The 15,863-nt window shown below is 36.0% G+C and overlaps 1 protein-coding gene across 3 annotated transcripts in view; it reads left to right on the forward strand.

Annotated features, from left to right (window-relative positions):
* The window catches only part of LOC117904248 (callose synthase 10), a 107,383-nt gene that overhangs the window by 42,648 nt on the left and 48,872 nt on the right, over positions 1-15,863 (forward strand). For 2 of the 3 annotated variants that reach the window (XM_034816764.1, XM_034816766.1), the window contains exons 10-18: positions 258-386; positions 11,795-11,871; positions 11,966-12,044; positions 13,974-14,066; positions 14,172-14,274; positions 14,391-14,514; positions 14,639-14,825; positions 14,929-14,981; positions 15,664-15,724. In XM_034816764.1, the coding sequence (XP_034672655.1) occupies positions 258-386; positions 11,795-11,871; positions 11,966-12,044; positions 13,974-14,066; positions 14,172-14,274; positions 14,391-14,514; positions 14,639-14,825; positions 14,929-14,981; positions 15,664-15,724 (906 nt within the window). The remainder of the gene's footprint in view (positions 1-257; positions 387-11,794; positions 11,872-11,965; positions 12,045-13,973; positions 14,067-14,171; positions 14,275-14,390; positions 14,515-14,638; positions 14,826-14,928; positions 14,982-15,663; positions 15,725-15,863) is intronic. The other variant, XM_034816765.1, reaches the window with a different exon arrangement.

The raw sequence follows: 15,863 nt of genomic DNA on the forward strand, positions 1-15,863 counted from the left end.
TTTTTACCATATTTAGAACTTTTGTTTTACACTAGCTTTTGATCTGTAAGTTGTACTCTCCAAGGATCCACTCTTTCTTTATCTTCGTTGTTTATTGATTGATTTTTAAGAAAGAAGTTTTAGAGTTCTTCCCAATTGTTTGTTTGAATCTTTCTGCTGTTTCGGAAAGTTGATTTCATGTTCTTACATTTAATCCTGACAACCCAGAAAGTAAATAAACATCATAAGTAAAATTGGAATGTTTATTGGTTGTGCAGATGGCAAGAGAGTTAGATGCAATATTGGATCATGGTGAAGCTAATCATGCTGCCAGTTGTATAACTGCAGATGGTTCAGTTTCCTTCCTTGAGCAAATCATTTGTCCTATATATGAGACAATGGAAAAGGTCAGTATTGTCCATTCAATTTCCTGTTAATGCCACTTGAATGCATCCTATATTTCTTGTTTTGCTGAAATTCAAACTTGATTTGCTGTTTTATCCGTCAAATGTAAATTTGTAAATGGAATATGTTTGGTTTGAAATATGCTCACACTTTGACATTTTCTATGAGGAATCTAAACATCCAGTCCCAAATAATTAGCTTAGGAATTCCAAGGTGTGTAGCATGACTCCATTTTGATACGATCCTATTGCAAACACAACCAATTCAGCTTCTTGCAACCTTGTCCTAGAAATCCTTTGGGCATTGTGGCATGTGGATTCTTATTTGGTGTAAGTGGTTGACTGTTGTACCTCAATGGTTTTCAAGTCTTCTTCTTCTTCTTTTGTTGGGTTTACTATTCACCTTCATGCTGGAATTGATTTTATTTGTTTAAGTGCAAGGTACTTTTAATTTCTCTATCTGGGTTGTTATCCCCATGTTCTCTATGAACAAGTGGGTCATTAATTGACCTTTAGGTCTTTACAATTTTCAAAATTTGAATTGTGAGAGGCAACAACTTCCTGACCCTAAGTTTTGTGTGCGTAATTAGGACTTTTATATTTTGGGGAAGTGAAAAGTTGGTTAGATTTATCTGAAGTTGGTTACTAAATTTTGATATTAATACAATGACAATATTTTTTTTTTTTTTTTTTGATAGTTAGACAAAGCAAATATATTAAAAGCACTTGGAAAAGGCATAAAGAGTACGCACAAAGTATACAAGAAGCAACCGAATACAAGTGAAAAAAAAGAGCAACCACAAACCAGCCCTCTAACTAAAGGCTTCACTTTTACAACCTAATTAGACAAAAAACCCTAGATTGGGTGAAAACTGCCAAAGCCGCTCTTCTTAGCCCTCCCTGAGCCCACCACCTTCGACCCTTAGGAATTATAAACCTAGAACACAATCACTTATACTCCATCTCCCACCAATCACTCCTGCTCCTCTTTTTTATATTTGAGTTGCAGTAATTGACCGAGCATTTCAAGTTTCGCAACTCCCTGACTAAACGGGGCGTGGAGGGTGGCCTCCTCTTCTTGATTGAATTCCTTTGACCCTTTCTGCTTTCCATCTTTCTCAACAGGGAAGCAATTTCCTTCTCATTCCATCCATTGGCAATCCCAAAAACTTACTAAAAGAGATGTATTAACTAATGATAAGAAAACATAAGAAGGATGAGAAATCCTCCCCATGAAATACAAATCTGATCAAAACACGCAAGAAAACCTTTGCTTTTCAAGGAGATTTGCACAAAAATAATAAAAAGATTACAAAAAATACAACTCCAAAAGCTCAACTCGGCTCCTCACCAAGAAAGCCCAACCCTAAGGTGTACATACTGAGAGATGAATGGCACTCAAGGGGAAAGGTTTGAAAACATTAGTATAGTAAGCCTAAAAAGAAACAAAGAAATGAATCAAGTCCTACATCATTTTAGGCATTTGTAAGTCTCCTAAAAATTCCTGGCATTCCTCTCTCTCCACACAATCCACATCAAAGTGAGAGAACCAATCTTCCAAAGAGTCTTATCTTTAATAGAATTCTCAAAACACATAAAAGGAAATAACCGTCATGGCACAAATACTCCTTGGTTGAACCCACACCATTCCAACTTGGTAGAATAGCTTGTGCCATAACCCCAAAATAATTGGACAATGTAGGATGAGATGATCAATTGTCTCTTCTCTCCCCCTACATAGGATGCACCAATCAGGACAAGGGGCTTTGAAGGGCCTTCTCAATTGTAGCATGTCATTGGTGTTTACCTTTTTATGTGCTATTAGCCAAGTAAAGACTATGACCTTAGAAGGAACTCTTGATTTCCATAAAAAATTGGCTGGATGGAAAGGAATTGTATTTGATAAAATGGTCAAGGACCCTACAAAGCCCTTAGTCCTAATATTTGTATTCTGTCCATGAAGTATGAGGAATCAGCAAATCATCTTTTTCTTCATTGTTCCTTGACGATTGGGTTGTGGCACAGGTTATTTCAGTTAGCTAAGATGGATTGGGTTCCTCCAAGGAGCATATATGACATGATGTGCATCAAATTTAAAGGCTTCGGTAATTCTAAGAGAGGGATAGTTTTGTGGCAAGCTGCGAGCATAACTCTAATTCGGGTTGTGTGGTGGGAAAGAAATGCGAGGATTTTCGAGGATAAAACAAGGAATTCAGAGATCCTTTGGGACTCTATTGTTTTCCTTGCTTCCCTTTGGGCTTTCTGTTCCAAGGCATTTAAGGGTACTCCCCTTAATGTGATTCAACTGGATTGGATAGCGGTGTGTACTCCATAAGGATTGGTCCTTGGCGGGAGTTCGTTTGTATTTTCCTGTAATTTAGTTGTCTTTGGCGGGAGGATTTCTCATCCTTCTTCTTGTACTTCTTTTTCTATTAATATATCTTTGTGTTGTTTCCAATAAAAAAAATAAAAAATAAAATGGTCAAGGCTAAGAGGAAAGATTTAACTGAGAATATTCTTGAAGAAGGTACCCAAGCTTTTGCATTTGGAACAGATGAAGACAAATGTACACAGGAAAGTGAAGTCATTAGTTTTTCAAGGTCTTCTTGTTTATAGTACAACAACATTGAGCCATACTCCATCCTCTTTCCATAAGCTAATTGATGGTAAGGATTCTCACTTATAGGTCATCTTCCAAACGAGAAAGCCTTTTGTGTATGGTGCCATTGTTTTCAAATACTTGGGAATATTGAAAATTTGCTTAAATGAAAAAATTTGTATTAAGAGTTGATTTAGAAAGATCACTTCTTGGAAACCTTCTAAACTAACTTGTCCACCACATTATTGAGGATGGTTAGAGGATTTAGAAGCAACAACAAGGTCTCCACCACGTCTAATCCCAAATCTAAGAAGCTCCTTCTAAATCTTGGAGTTAAATAATCTTGAATCCTTGATGCTTCTACTTTCAATCCCGATAATCAACATCCTAAGCTAATATAAACCGTTACATTATGTTTTTGGGTAGAGGTGGATGGGTCAATCAATTTTTTTCTTTTGGGTTGTGGTGTAGACTATCTTGACTAGCAACGCTAGATTGGGTTCCTCCTATGTGTCAAAGTAAATTGATGACCATTTCTTTTAAGGGTTTTGGGAATGCTCTCAAAGGCAAAGCACTTAGGCATATTGTTTGTCTCACATTGATTTGTATAGTTTAAGGGGAGAGACATGTAAGGATTTTTTTAGCTATGTTGCATGGGTTTGGGCATGAGTGTCAGTTACGGTATGTGTTTAGGTGTTTGATCCTTCACTCAAATTTTAGGATATGGTGATTCAAATAAAAAATTTCTAAAAAAGGAGCATGACTATCAAGACACAACATAATAAAAGAAAGATCAATTAAGAATAAATTCGAAGTGAAATATCATTTTTAAAGGCCCCCATTGTTTCCCTCTAATCCCTTTTTCCCCCTCTTATTCTTATATATTCTTACAAAAATTCACTTTTCAGCTAACTCTTCTTTTTTTTTTAATGCAATTATTATTACTATAGTTGAAAGAATAAAAGGATATCAATGCAAAAATCAAACAACCACACCCAAGGAAAAATAAGAGCATTTGAGAAGGATCCCATACCTACACCCATGTCATGTCATGTTGACACTAGTACATTGCGTGAAATTGAGGGGTCCAGGTATCATAGTTTTTGAGAACAAACTTGAGGAATATGGAGTATATTTGGGACCTGATTTATTTTTATTCATCTTTTTAGGCCTCTATTACCCACCACTTTTGAGGATACTCCTCTTAGTGTTCTACAACTTGATTGGAATTAGCTTGGTATGTAGGTTAGAAAAAAACTTACTCCTTTTGTTAATATCACCTCCAATGTTTCAATGGATGTGCAAATGGTAAATAAGCTCTATTGGAAATTTGAGGGGTGATAAGAGATCATATTGGTTCAGTGATGAGAGCATTTTCAAATCTGACGTTGAGGAAAAGATTTTAGCACATTTAGAGGGTTTGGTATAGGTTAGGGCTCTTTGTCTCTTCTAAATTATAGGTGGAAATGTATTATGCTAATTTGATATCTTGGTTGTTTAAATTAGAGAAAAAGCATTGGAGGTATGATGGGTGGCTTCATCAAATTTTGGATGTTGGTTATGCCTTGGTTGTTCCTTCTCTAAGTATCCTTGTACAACTAAGGATTTCATCGATATTTTAGCAAAAAGTGGAGCCAAGCATCATGCCTCTTTTCTACGGGATTTTTCCTCCTTAGGGGTGTGGAGTTGCACAAAATTGTACAAGCTTATGTTACATCCCTTTATGTATAGTTGGCCCACTCTATTTCCCTTTTTGATCGGCCTTGTATTTTTTTTGGAAGGATTTCTCATTCTTCATTTGTACTTAAAAATTCATATCAATAAATTGGTGTGTTTTGTATTAGGAAGAAAAGGGTTTTGACCCCTAGGCTTCTTTGTGAATTACTATATTAAATACAACTATTAGTGATCTCTAGTCGGGCCTTCCCTATACCATTGGTCAATCCAAATTTGATCCAAAGACCTTGGCCAACTGAAAAGCTTGTTGTGAAGAAAAAGTCATCCCACCCCTTTCAAATGGTTTTCCAAAAATTCAAATCATGAGCCCATATATTGACTTTAAAGCTCTACTTTTCATCTTTTCATACATTCCAATGATTACTTTTTTCTAGGAATTATCTTGGTCAAGCTTGAATCTTGTTAGCCACTTTCCTAGTAAAGCTATGGAACACTGGGTTTCAATGCTGAAGGTACCTATAGCCTTAATTGAACATATTGTCTGCTGCCTTACCAAATGGAATTTGTTAATTGACCCTCCACTTCTATAAAGATCTCTATAAATCTTTTCCAATCTATACCTAGTTGAAGGTTCTTGTAGTGTTAATTGAACATATTGTTTGCCATCTTACCAAATGAATCTTTAATAGAGGAAGAGAAGCAACAATGTGACCATGGAAGAAACAAGGTTAAAGAAGAGGTCTCTTGTTGGAAGTTGTTGTTTTGGTGTAAAATTGAAGTCCTTTGAAATCATTTTGGAGTTAGTTAAAGGTAAGTTGGTGGGGAAGATTGTAGAGAGGGGTTGAGGGTTTTTCTCTTGGATAAGATTTGGGGAGGGGGGTCTCTTTGGCTCCTTGAGGGGGTGGAAGATTGCTGTAAAGGGAAGTTCAAGGAGCCTTTTAGAAGGTTGTGGAATGAAGGGGGAAGGAGCTACAAGTTTGAGTTGCATTGCAATAAATCTGGAAGGTTTTTGTTGTGCTCAGTTTTGTTCATAGAGGAAAAAAAGGTTTTCCTTAGTTTTCCTAGAAGGAAATGCTCCTCAAGGGGGTTGGAAGATCCTTGCTACAAGTCTTAGGAGCATTGGGGTAGTCCTTGTGTCTAGGCCTTTAGAGGATTTGAAGGAATCGGTCAGGTGTTAGGAGGAAAATATAGGTGGCAACTTGTCTAAGATTGCTTCCTTGGCTGAGGTGTTGAACAAAGGCAAGAGGGAGTTAGGTGATGATGTGTGGATAGAAAGTGAGTCAGGGGAGGTTTTAAGTAATTTGGGTTTCTTTAGTAGTGTTTGGTGCGGAGGTGGGATGGTTCTTCAAATTGATTGCCAACTTTGGATGCGTTGAATTTGCGGGCTCAACAATCTTGTTGAAAGGGGATTTGAAGTTGTCTTTGTTGGGAGACAATCTCGTTTTATTTGCGTTGGAATCTTTTTCCGAGGCTAAAATAGTTTTGATATTGGGGTCTAGCTTGTTTTAGGGAAGAAGTTTGTAGTTGGATTGGTGGGAGCCGGATGTTGGATGTTTCATAGAAGGTGCCTTTGTCGGTGAAGTGTGGGTGAGGGTAAGAGGTCTACCAATGCATTTGTGGGGGAAGGAATTCTTTAAAAGGGTGGGTGATGCCTGTGGAGGTGGATATGGAGACAGAGGAGAGGCGTTACCTTACATTGACTAGGTTACTCGTTAAATTTAGTGGGAGAAAGGTGCTAAATTGGTTAATGGCTGTCGACAATGAGGTTGTATTTGCCCTCTGCTTGTAGTAGGAATTTTTGCCATGGCTATTGTTGTCAGTTTCTAAGAGGAGTTGTAGAAGGCCAAATGGTAAGGATAACAGGGAAGGATGTTCACGCACAGTTGGGAGAGAGGAGGGGAAAGAAGGGTGGCGTGATGTAGAGGATTTGTAGGCAAAAGTGTTTGTGTAACAAGCTTTGGTGTTTGTGCTTGGTCCTAATGCTCAAGTTTTAAAGGAATGTGTGCAGTCAAAGTTGGTCAACGGCTTGGATGGGGCCTTTTTTGGGCCCCTTTGTGGGTTGTTGGGCCGAAGGGCTTTAATTGATGCGAATGTTGGGTAAGGCCCCTTCTTTCTTAGGCCAACCCAAATCCCCCTCTTTAAGTTTGTGCAAAAGGAGCTAGTATGGGCTTCACAAGTCTAAGCTGCTTAAAAACCTACCCATGTCTTTTGAAACCTTGGGTATTAGTTCCCATTTAAGGGTTCAAAGGAACCCTTTTGTGGTGATGCTGCTTCCTCATTGGAGCTCTTCTACGATCCTCTCCTAAAGGTGCCGGAGGAGGGGCCGACAAGGTGGGTTTGGGGTGTGAAAGAAGCCCTTTTGGCTAAAACGATAGCTTCGAAGGTAGGTTCACCCTTTCAACTCCTTCTTTATCTCTGGTTTGGCCTCTCACTATCATTAATGGGTTGACAAGTAAGGTAAAGCTGGTGCCTCCCTTGGGGAGTCTTTCTTTTGGCTATTGGCCGCTTAAAATGTTGCTCCAAGATGGAAGGTTGTTGGATGTTAAGGAAAGTGAAGAGAAGGGTCCTTTGGATAAGGAGTTGGTGGGTAGGGCTGAGGATTTTGAGGTGAACAAAGCCTTGGAGGCCAAGGTTCAAAGTATTGGCTAAGTTTGGTACGACTTGGCCAAGTTGTATCGGCCTCACCAAGCTTTGTGACAAGTCTAATACTTATACATGTTTTGCACCAACTTGGTAAAAAATTGGCAAAACTCGTTTTGATTCACCAAAACTACACCAAGTTGACCAGATCCATTGTTTCAAATCCACAAAACAATCTTCTTCGTTGTCGTTAGATTGAATGCAGTGAGTGGTAGCACTAGGATTGGCTGAGGCACCATTCCGATCTCGACCCTCTTCTGTAATCTTCATTGCTTGCTTGCCGATTGCGTCAATGCCGTTGAACAACAATATTGTCTTTGTTGATGTTCGACGACGAATTGGGTTGGTGGGACAACAATGCTTTTGCATTTCCTCTTTCTTGGTTTAGAAGTGTCAGTGCTGTTGAACAACAATATCGTCTTTGTTGATGGTTGGCAATGAGTTGGGTCTTTGTTGATGTCGGCAACAAGTTAGGTGGGTGGGTGGGAAGGGAGGGACAATGCTTGATTTCCTCTTCCTTGGTTTGGAATTTAGGAATTGGGAAAGTAGCAGAATAGATTTAGGAAATTTTAAGCTTATTTCTTTTATGAAATTAATTATTCTTAATATATGGCAATTTATTTATAAAATTAATTATATGTAATATTTATAACGAATTAAAAACATAACAAATTGAAATATGATAAATTCTACAAGCATTAAATATGGATTTATAATAATTTTAAAATAAATATGATATTAATCATTGATAATGAATTGATAAATTTAATTATATAAATATAAAATGAAATACCATAAAACATAATAATAGTATTTTAGAATATTTTTAATATATTGATATATATTTATAGTTAAATATTTAATAGTTATTAATTATATTTAATGATTTAAAATTATATATTAATATAACTAAATATTAAATGCAAGGAGTTTATTATATTAATTATTGAGTTCATTTAATTGTGTTTAATTTTTTTATTAATATAGTAATTTTTTAAAATACATTTTAGTTTTTAATTAGTATATTTTGCGTATCGGTTGATATTGGTCCGAGATGCTGAGACCGATATGCCTCAGGACCTCTCGAGTCAATGATTGATACCGCGACTTTGAACCATGTTGGAGGCCAGTTGTAGAAGGGGGAGGAACTTAGCTCTACGAGTCTTCCTACTAAGTTTACCAAGTTCAGTAGTTTTTTGGGGTTGCCTATGGTGGGGTTTGGAAAGGAAATTAATTCCCTTTTAAAGAAAATGAAATCAAGAAAAGGATGTGGGGTTGAGGTCTCAAGGGGAAATTGGAAATTTTCGTCTACTCGTTTGGAGAGGAAAATCCAAAAGCTTGAATGTTCGATGAATTACAATTGTTCTCCTCTCTCAGTTAGGGACAAGGGGGGAAGCAATGGGGTTTCAATTTTTTCGCTATGAGGTCATTGTCTTCACTCACAACTTGTTTGTTGGTTTTTGGTTACAAAAAGGCTCTTGTTGGAAAGTGTCCCAAGTTTCTAATTAGTATAGATTCCTTTTTGTAAAGAATAATATATAGAATATTTCTTAAGTTGATATATTATTGTAATATTAAATTTCCTTATAGAATATGGAAAGTTAGTTGGAATATCTCTATAAATATTCTAAGTCATGTGGAGAAAAAGTCATGAAATGGAGATGGACTTGTAGAAACTATATGAGATAAATAGAGTGATGTGAGGAAAAATAAGAGATACCCAGTGGAGCGAGGGAGCCCATGGTTTAGGGTGCGAATACAGTGAGTGAAGAAACATGGGATGTTTTGAGAACCTAATAATTGTATTTGGTTCCGTCTTCTGTAATATTCTTTGTGGTATAGTAGAACGATTCTCTCTCATCCGTAAATATAGGTATGGTTGGTTGAACCATGTTGAAATCTCGTGTACCTTTGTGTGGTTTGTTTCATCTATGTTCTTTGACTAACTTTGTTTGCATTAACGCTTCCGCTGACATAACAAATTGGTCTTAGAACCCCAAGTTGAAGATTTCTGGAAGAACAAAAGATTACAAAGCACATAAGACGGAGACCAATGTAATTTTAGTTGAAGGTGGAGTCAATTGTTCTCTCATGGGGATATGATACAACATGTCTATCATGGAGAGATGGAAGATTGACTTGATAGAATTTGGTCTAAGGTGGAGATTGTTGGAAAATGTCCCAAATTCCTAATTAATATAAATTCCTTTTTGTAAAGAATGTTGTATTGAATATTTTCCAAGTTGATATATTATTATAATATTAGATTTTCTTATAGAATAAGGAAAGTTAGTTGGGATATCTCTATAAATGTTCTAAGTCATGAAGGGAAAAAATCATGAGATGAAGATGGGCTTTTAGAGACTATATAAGATGGATAGAGATGTGGGGAAGAATAGGAGAGACCTGATGGAGTGAGGAAGCTCATGGTTCAGGGTGTGGGTACAAGGAGTTGGGAAATATGGGATGTTTCCAGAACTCAATAGTTTCATTTGGTTTTATGGGATGTGAGGAAAAATAGTGGAAAAATTTTCTCTCATTTGCGGATGTAGGTATGGTTGGACGAACCACATTAAAACCTTATGTACCTTTGTGTGGATTGTTTTATCTTTGTATTTTTGAACTAACTTTGTTTGCATTAAAACTTCCGTTAGCACAATAACTTTTAGGTGGCTTCTAGTCTCTCCAAGGTTTTACTCAGGTTTCTAGGGTGTTGGGGTTAGTTGCTATTTGGTTGGTTTGTTTTTGCTCTGCCCTTTTTCTCTTGGTAGCCTTTAGGCCTTTTTTGTATACTTTGTGTGTGCTTGGCTACGCCTTTTGTTAACACTCCTTAATATGTTCTTCTATTTACCTGTCAAAAAAATCTTACCAAATGGATCTTTTCATTAATGGATCCTCCTCTCCTAAAAATGAAACTCTTTTTTAAATCATTTCCAATCCACACTGTACCTTCAATAGGGTAACCGTCTTTTTGAGAAGCCAACCCACTTTTTAAGGCTCTATGGAGGCCTAAATAGACGAGGACTTGAAAGTCACATCCAAAGGGAAGCTGAAATACTTAGTGGGTAATCTGTCGATTCTTCACATTATGCAAAATGCTAAAAATTCGATCACCTCCACTCTTCTACTAGAATGACCTCATTTTTCTCAATATTGTTTTGAATTATTACATCCCCTTGCTGTAAGCCTCACAAAGCTAAAGCTACAAGTTATTAACAACAACTAGGAGATGACAGATCTTAATCCTCTTACCCCACCAGCCTCCACCTTAAAGTGGTTAATGAAACCACTTTCATTAGTCCTATGCATTGAACAACTCAAATGCTCTATCACAAGAATAAACAAATAGGAGGAAAATTCGCTGTCACAAACCTCTCAAAAGTTTTGAACGAAACTAGTGGGAGTCCTATCAATTAACATTAGAAACTTCCAAAATTGTACAGATATGCAGTTTGATCCAATCAATTTCCAAAACCTATACTGCTTAATCTTGGTAGCAAAAAATCCATTTTTTTTACAGCCAAAAGAAGTGAGATGTATTAAGATACACCTAACAAAAAGGCAGAGGTCTGATCCAATCAATTCATTCCAAAACCTATATTACTCAACATTGATAGCAAAAAATATAAATGTATATTTTGATAGCTAAAAGAAGTGAGATGTATTAAAAAACACCTGACAAAAAGACTATGTACACAGGGAGTATACCTCCTTCTTGAACAGCCCTCACCTTATTATTCCCCTCCTGGTCATTAACAGGTCCACCTTTGATTTCCATTCTGAAAATCCAACTTGCCATTTTTTCTGACCCTTTGCTGGTTCTTTTTCATTTCTCTTTACTTTAGTAGCCATTGAGAATTTTGCCTTCCTATCACCCTTTTTCTATAACGTAACAATTTAATTTTTGCCTGTGGCTTTTCTGCTTAAGCCTTAAAATTTGTCTGAATTCACCTTGAGCTTTTAATATATTTTCCTTTTCTTCTGCAATTCATCTGATTCTTTACGATCCAAACATTGGGTTTCCTTATATAAAGTGCGTGTATCTATGAATTTGTGTTTTTTAAAAAATGTTTGTTTAAAGTGGAAAATCTAAATCCTGCAGGATGATACTACATCCTCTTTCTCTCTCTCTCTCTCTCTTTAAATAAAAATCATGCAGGACAAACCTCATAATGCAGGACGATAGGAATATTATCATATATCAATCAGAGAATTTGTCAACCTTAGGAATCATTTATGAAAGAAATGAATCATTTCTGAATTGTGTTTTTGTTGTCCATATTTATAATTGTGCACCTTCAGTACTGTGAACATGATTAGGTCCATAACATGACCATAAATCATTTGACAGAATTAGCCATGCAACTGAACATCAAATTCCTGTACCGAGTTTCTAAGAGTCATGTTACCTATCAAAAAAAAAAAAGTTTCCAAGAGTCATGTTGAGTGTTTTCAGTAGTCAATTTTTAATTCTGTTTTTGTTGTTTTTTTGCAGGAAGCTGCTAGAAACAATAATGGGAAAGCTGCACATTCTGCATGGCGGAATTATGATGACTTTAATGAATTTTTCTGGTTTGTGTTTTTGTAGTTTATTGTTTTCTGATTTTATCATCTAGTTAGAACTTAAAGAATATGTTTTGTGATCTTATTTGCAATGTATATATAGGTCCCCTGCTTGCTTGGATCTGAGCTGGCCTATGAAGAGAGATTCATCATTTCTGTTAGAACCTAAAGGGCGGAAAAGGGTTTGTTCTGGAGATAATTTCTGATTAAAATTTTTCTGTGGTGTGTGTTTCTGTATTAGATCTAGAATGCTTCCTTCTGAGTTTCCTTCTTTTTTGAACCATCTAGCACATCCTTACCCTGTGATACTGACCAGCTTCTGAGGTTGATAAAAAGAACATTGAAGGGTGCTTGTTCAATCTTTGGCACTAATAACACCAGTTTAAGTTGAAATACAAGTAAACTCCTTTTTTTGTGGGGTGGGGGTTGTTTTGGGTTTCCAGTTTGGACATGGGTGGAGGCCTGTTTGGTACTGATTTGTGAAGCAGCTAAAATTTTCTTTTAGTACATTATGAACGCTTTTTTCATTGATTGGTTCTATATTTCTATTTGTGTTGGATTTTGATTTGTTTTTTTTGTCATCCTGGGGTTGGTACTCCTTTCTTAGTTGATGTTTTTGTATATTGGTTAGTCATTCGTGGGTTATGTTTGGTGCATGATTCATTGATTATAAGTTGTGACCAACATGGATTGTCATTCGGCTTAATTTCAAATATTAGGAGCTCTTTGTGAAGTTTTGTAATATCATGTTTGTTGAAAGATCTATATTGCTCTATTGCTTGATTTTGTTTTTCTCTTAGTTGCATGAAGTTTTTGATTTGTTATCACTAGAGCAATTCCCAGAGTAATCATTGTACTTGGTATCAGTCATAACCCATCCTAGCTTACCTATCAAAAAAATTAAAAAAAGAAAAGAAAAAATCAGTCATAACCCATCCTAGCTTATTGTTAGTCCTACACATGAGCATTATTAAAGTATATAGACAAAAATGTTAGCCTAGAGTCCTTGAACTATGATGTTCCATTTAAAAGTCCTTCAATTTATGACTTTTTATTTTATTTGTTTATTTATTTTTATAGTATGTCTTAGAATTCTTTGTTATAGAAATTTATTATTTATGCCATCAAGTGGTGTTTTTCAATGTTGTGTGCTCATCTCTCTTATTGTTGGATCATGCATAGATTCATTCTTTAGTTGTATATGGCTAGGATATTATTTGATGAAAATCAGGCTACATGGCTCCCCCACCCCATTACTTATAAGTTTTTCTCTCGGAACTCATGAATTAGGAATGAGTGTTCAGCACAGCATTTTATCCTTATCTGATAAATAATGCTGAGGTCTAGTGAAATATGTTTTTATGCAAATTTTTCCTATCAAAAAATTAAAAAAAGGGAAGTATTTAGGCCTTCTATCTTCTTTTTTTCTCCCAGTTTGGATAAGAAACAAAAGTAATTTCATTGATGGAGAGAAATGGAAAAGAATGATGAGGAATCCTCCCAGTATGAAAAGAAACAAAGGTACAAGAATGACAACATCACAAACCCCCAATCGCTAGTCACAAATAAATGGTCAAGGATGTGGTTTCTCAGAAAATCTTTTTAGGACTACTTTGTTGGTCTATGTTATTTGGTAGTTTCTATTCATCCATATTTTCCTAAGGGGTTCTTTCATCAAACTAAAAACTGATGTTATTATCTTATGTGTTTTTAAGCAATTAAATGTCTATTGCTTCTTAAGGGGCAGTAAGAACAATACAATTTTTTGTAGGTGTCATTTGCAACTGTGTTTCATTAGCATGTTAAATCTTTTGATTATAAATATGGGTCCCCACTTTTGTTTTGTATCCGTGAGCTTAGAGATGCCATTTCTTTGAGCAATCTAAAAATGATAACCTAATAATTACCTGTCTGAGTTATTGGAAATGAATGTGAAAATGATTTTCCTTTGTCAATTATGCATATAAGGGATGTGCATCTTGCCTTCATACTTTGGCTCTTTCACCTGATACCTTGTATCTTTTGATGTATTTCCTTCTTTCATTTAACCATTACCTTTCATTTCATTTTTTTTTTTTTTTATCTTTTTAACTTTACCTTTGAACTGACAGACTGGGAAAACCACTTTTGTTGAGCACAGAACATTTCTTCATTTATATAGGAGTTTTCATCGACTGTGGATATTTTTGGCTTTAATGTTCCAGGTAATCTCATGCATTCATTCAGTACTATCTATTGCAATATTGATGTTTAACATGGATTGTTCATTGTTAAACTAAAGTTGGCGTTTTGTTCCTCACTAACTGCAGGCTTTGACAATTATAGCCTTCAATCATGGAAATATTGACCTGGATACCTTTAAGACAATACTTAGCATTGGACCAACATTTGCAATCATGAACTTCGCAGAGAGTAAGTTCTTTTTTCACCTCTCCGCCCCATGTTGAGATGAATTGGCTATAAATTTTGGACCCACTATTTCTTAGCATTTTTCTGCTTAATTCTGTTTCTTTACTGCTTATGTGTAGGCTGTTTAGATGTGCTGCTTATGTTTGGGGCTTATGCCACTGCAAGAGGCATGGCCATTTCAAGGGTAGTCATTAAGTTTTTCTGGTGTGGCTTTAGCTCTGTATTTGTGACGTATGTCTACCTGTGAGTTTACAGTCTTATTTCTTTAATGTGCCTTCATGTGATTCAATAATTCCTTGCTACTTAAAAATATGCTTACATGCTAATTCTAGAATATATGTGCACATATACACAAACAAAATTGCAGGAAGCTTCTCCAGGAAAGAAAAAATCCAAACTCAGATTCATTCTATTTCCGGATTTATATTATTGTATTGGGTGTTTATGCTGCTTTGCGCCTAGTCCTTGCAATGTTACTTAAATTTCCGTCATGTCATGCACTCTCCGAAATGTCTGACCAGGCATTCTTTCGATTTTTCAAGTGGATTTATCAGGTATTTTTTTTAACCTGCTCACCTTTGACCATATGAACTAGTGGTGTTGTGATGGATGGTGTCTTCTACATCCTCAACTAATAGTTTGCAAGATGATTTTCAGGAGCGATACTATGTGGGCCGTGGTCTTTTTGAAAGTACAAGTGATTATTTCAGGTTTAATGTCATGCTTGTGGATGTTATGTAATTTATTTAATTTTTGCCTTTTTCCATGGTAAATTTGGTCTCTGGATCTTATGTTGTCATGTTCGTATAATATTATTCTATTATCACCTGATCTTTATTCCCTTTTTGGATTTGTCCATACATGCATTTATTTCTTTTATTTATCTTTTTGGTGGTTTAAGGGGGAAGGGAGGAGTGGGGAATGGAGGATAAGATTTGGGGATGGCAGGGGCAGGTTCAAAGCAGGGCACCTTCAACTGTCCTTGACTTGTCCTCTGAAGCCAATAGAGCACATAAGACAACAGAAAATATGTTAAAAAATGCAAAAGACCAAAACCCCCCTAAAAATGTAGGTCATTTGATTTAGTAGTGTGGGTCCACCACAATTTTGTTCACAAGTTTTGAATGCTGACCAAAGCCCTTCCATGTCATCCCTGTATTGGTCAATGTAAAATGAACAGTGTCATTTTGTGGGGTAATGGGCCTGGATTTTAGTTGTTGGCATGATTCCAAAATTAAAGGTATACTTTTGGTATTGGACAATCTGGTTTAGAAAAATAGATGATAAAGTATGAGACTTTTACCTATGTTTTTTTTTTTTTTTGATAGGTAACTTTTTTCCTATGTTCTTGATTGCATTGAATTTAGTGTTTTCAGTGTTTGACTACCGCAGGTATGTGGTCTACTGGCTGGTGATATTTGCATGCAAATTTACATTTGCTTACTTCCTCCAGGCAAGATGTCAGGCCCATATATTTATTCACTGTTTAAAGTTTAGGAGGTTCAATTTTTTGTCAGTGGGTTTCTAGTTGACTTACAGTTTAGTTGCAGGCTCCATGGCATATTACTTACTGCTAATTTGTAATTTTTATT

The sequence above is a fragment of the Vitis riparia genome, chromosome 17 (genome assembly GCF_004353265.1).
Source record: "Vitis riparia cultivar Riparia Gloire de Montpellier isolate 1030 chromosome 17, EGFV_Vit.rip_1.0, whole genome shotgun sequence".
Classification (NCBI taxonomy): domain Eukaryota; kingdom Viridiplantae; phylum Streptophyta; class Magnoliopsida; order Vitales; family Vitaceae; genus Vitis; species Vitis riparia.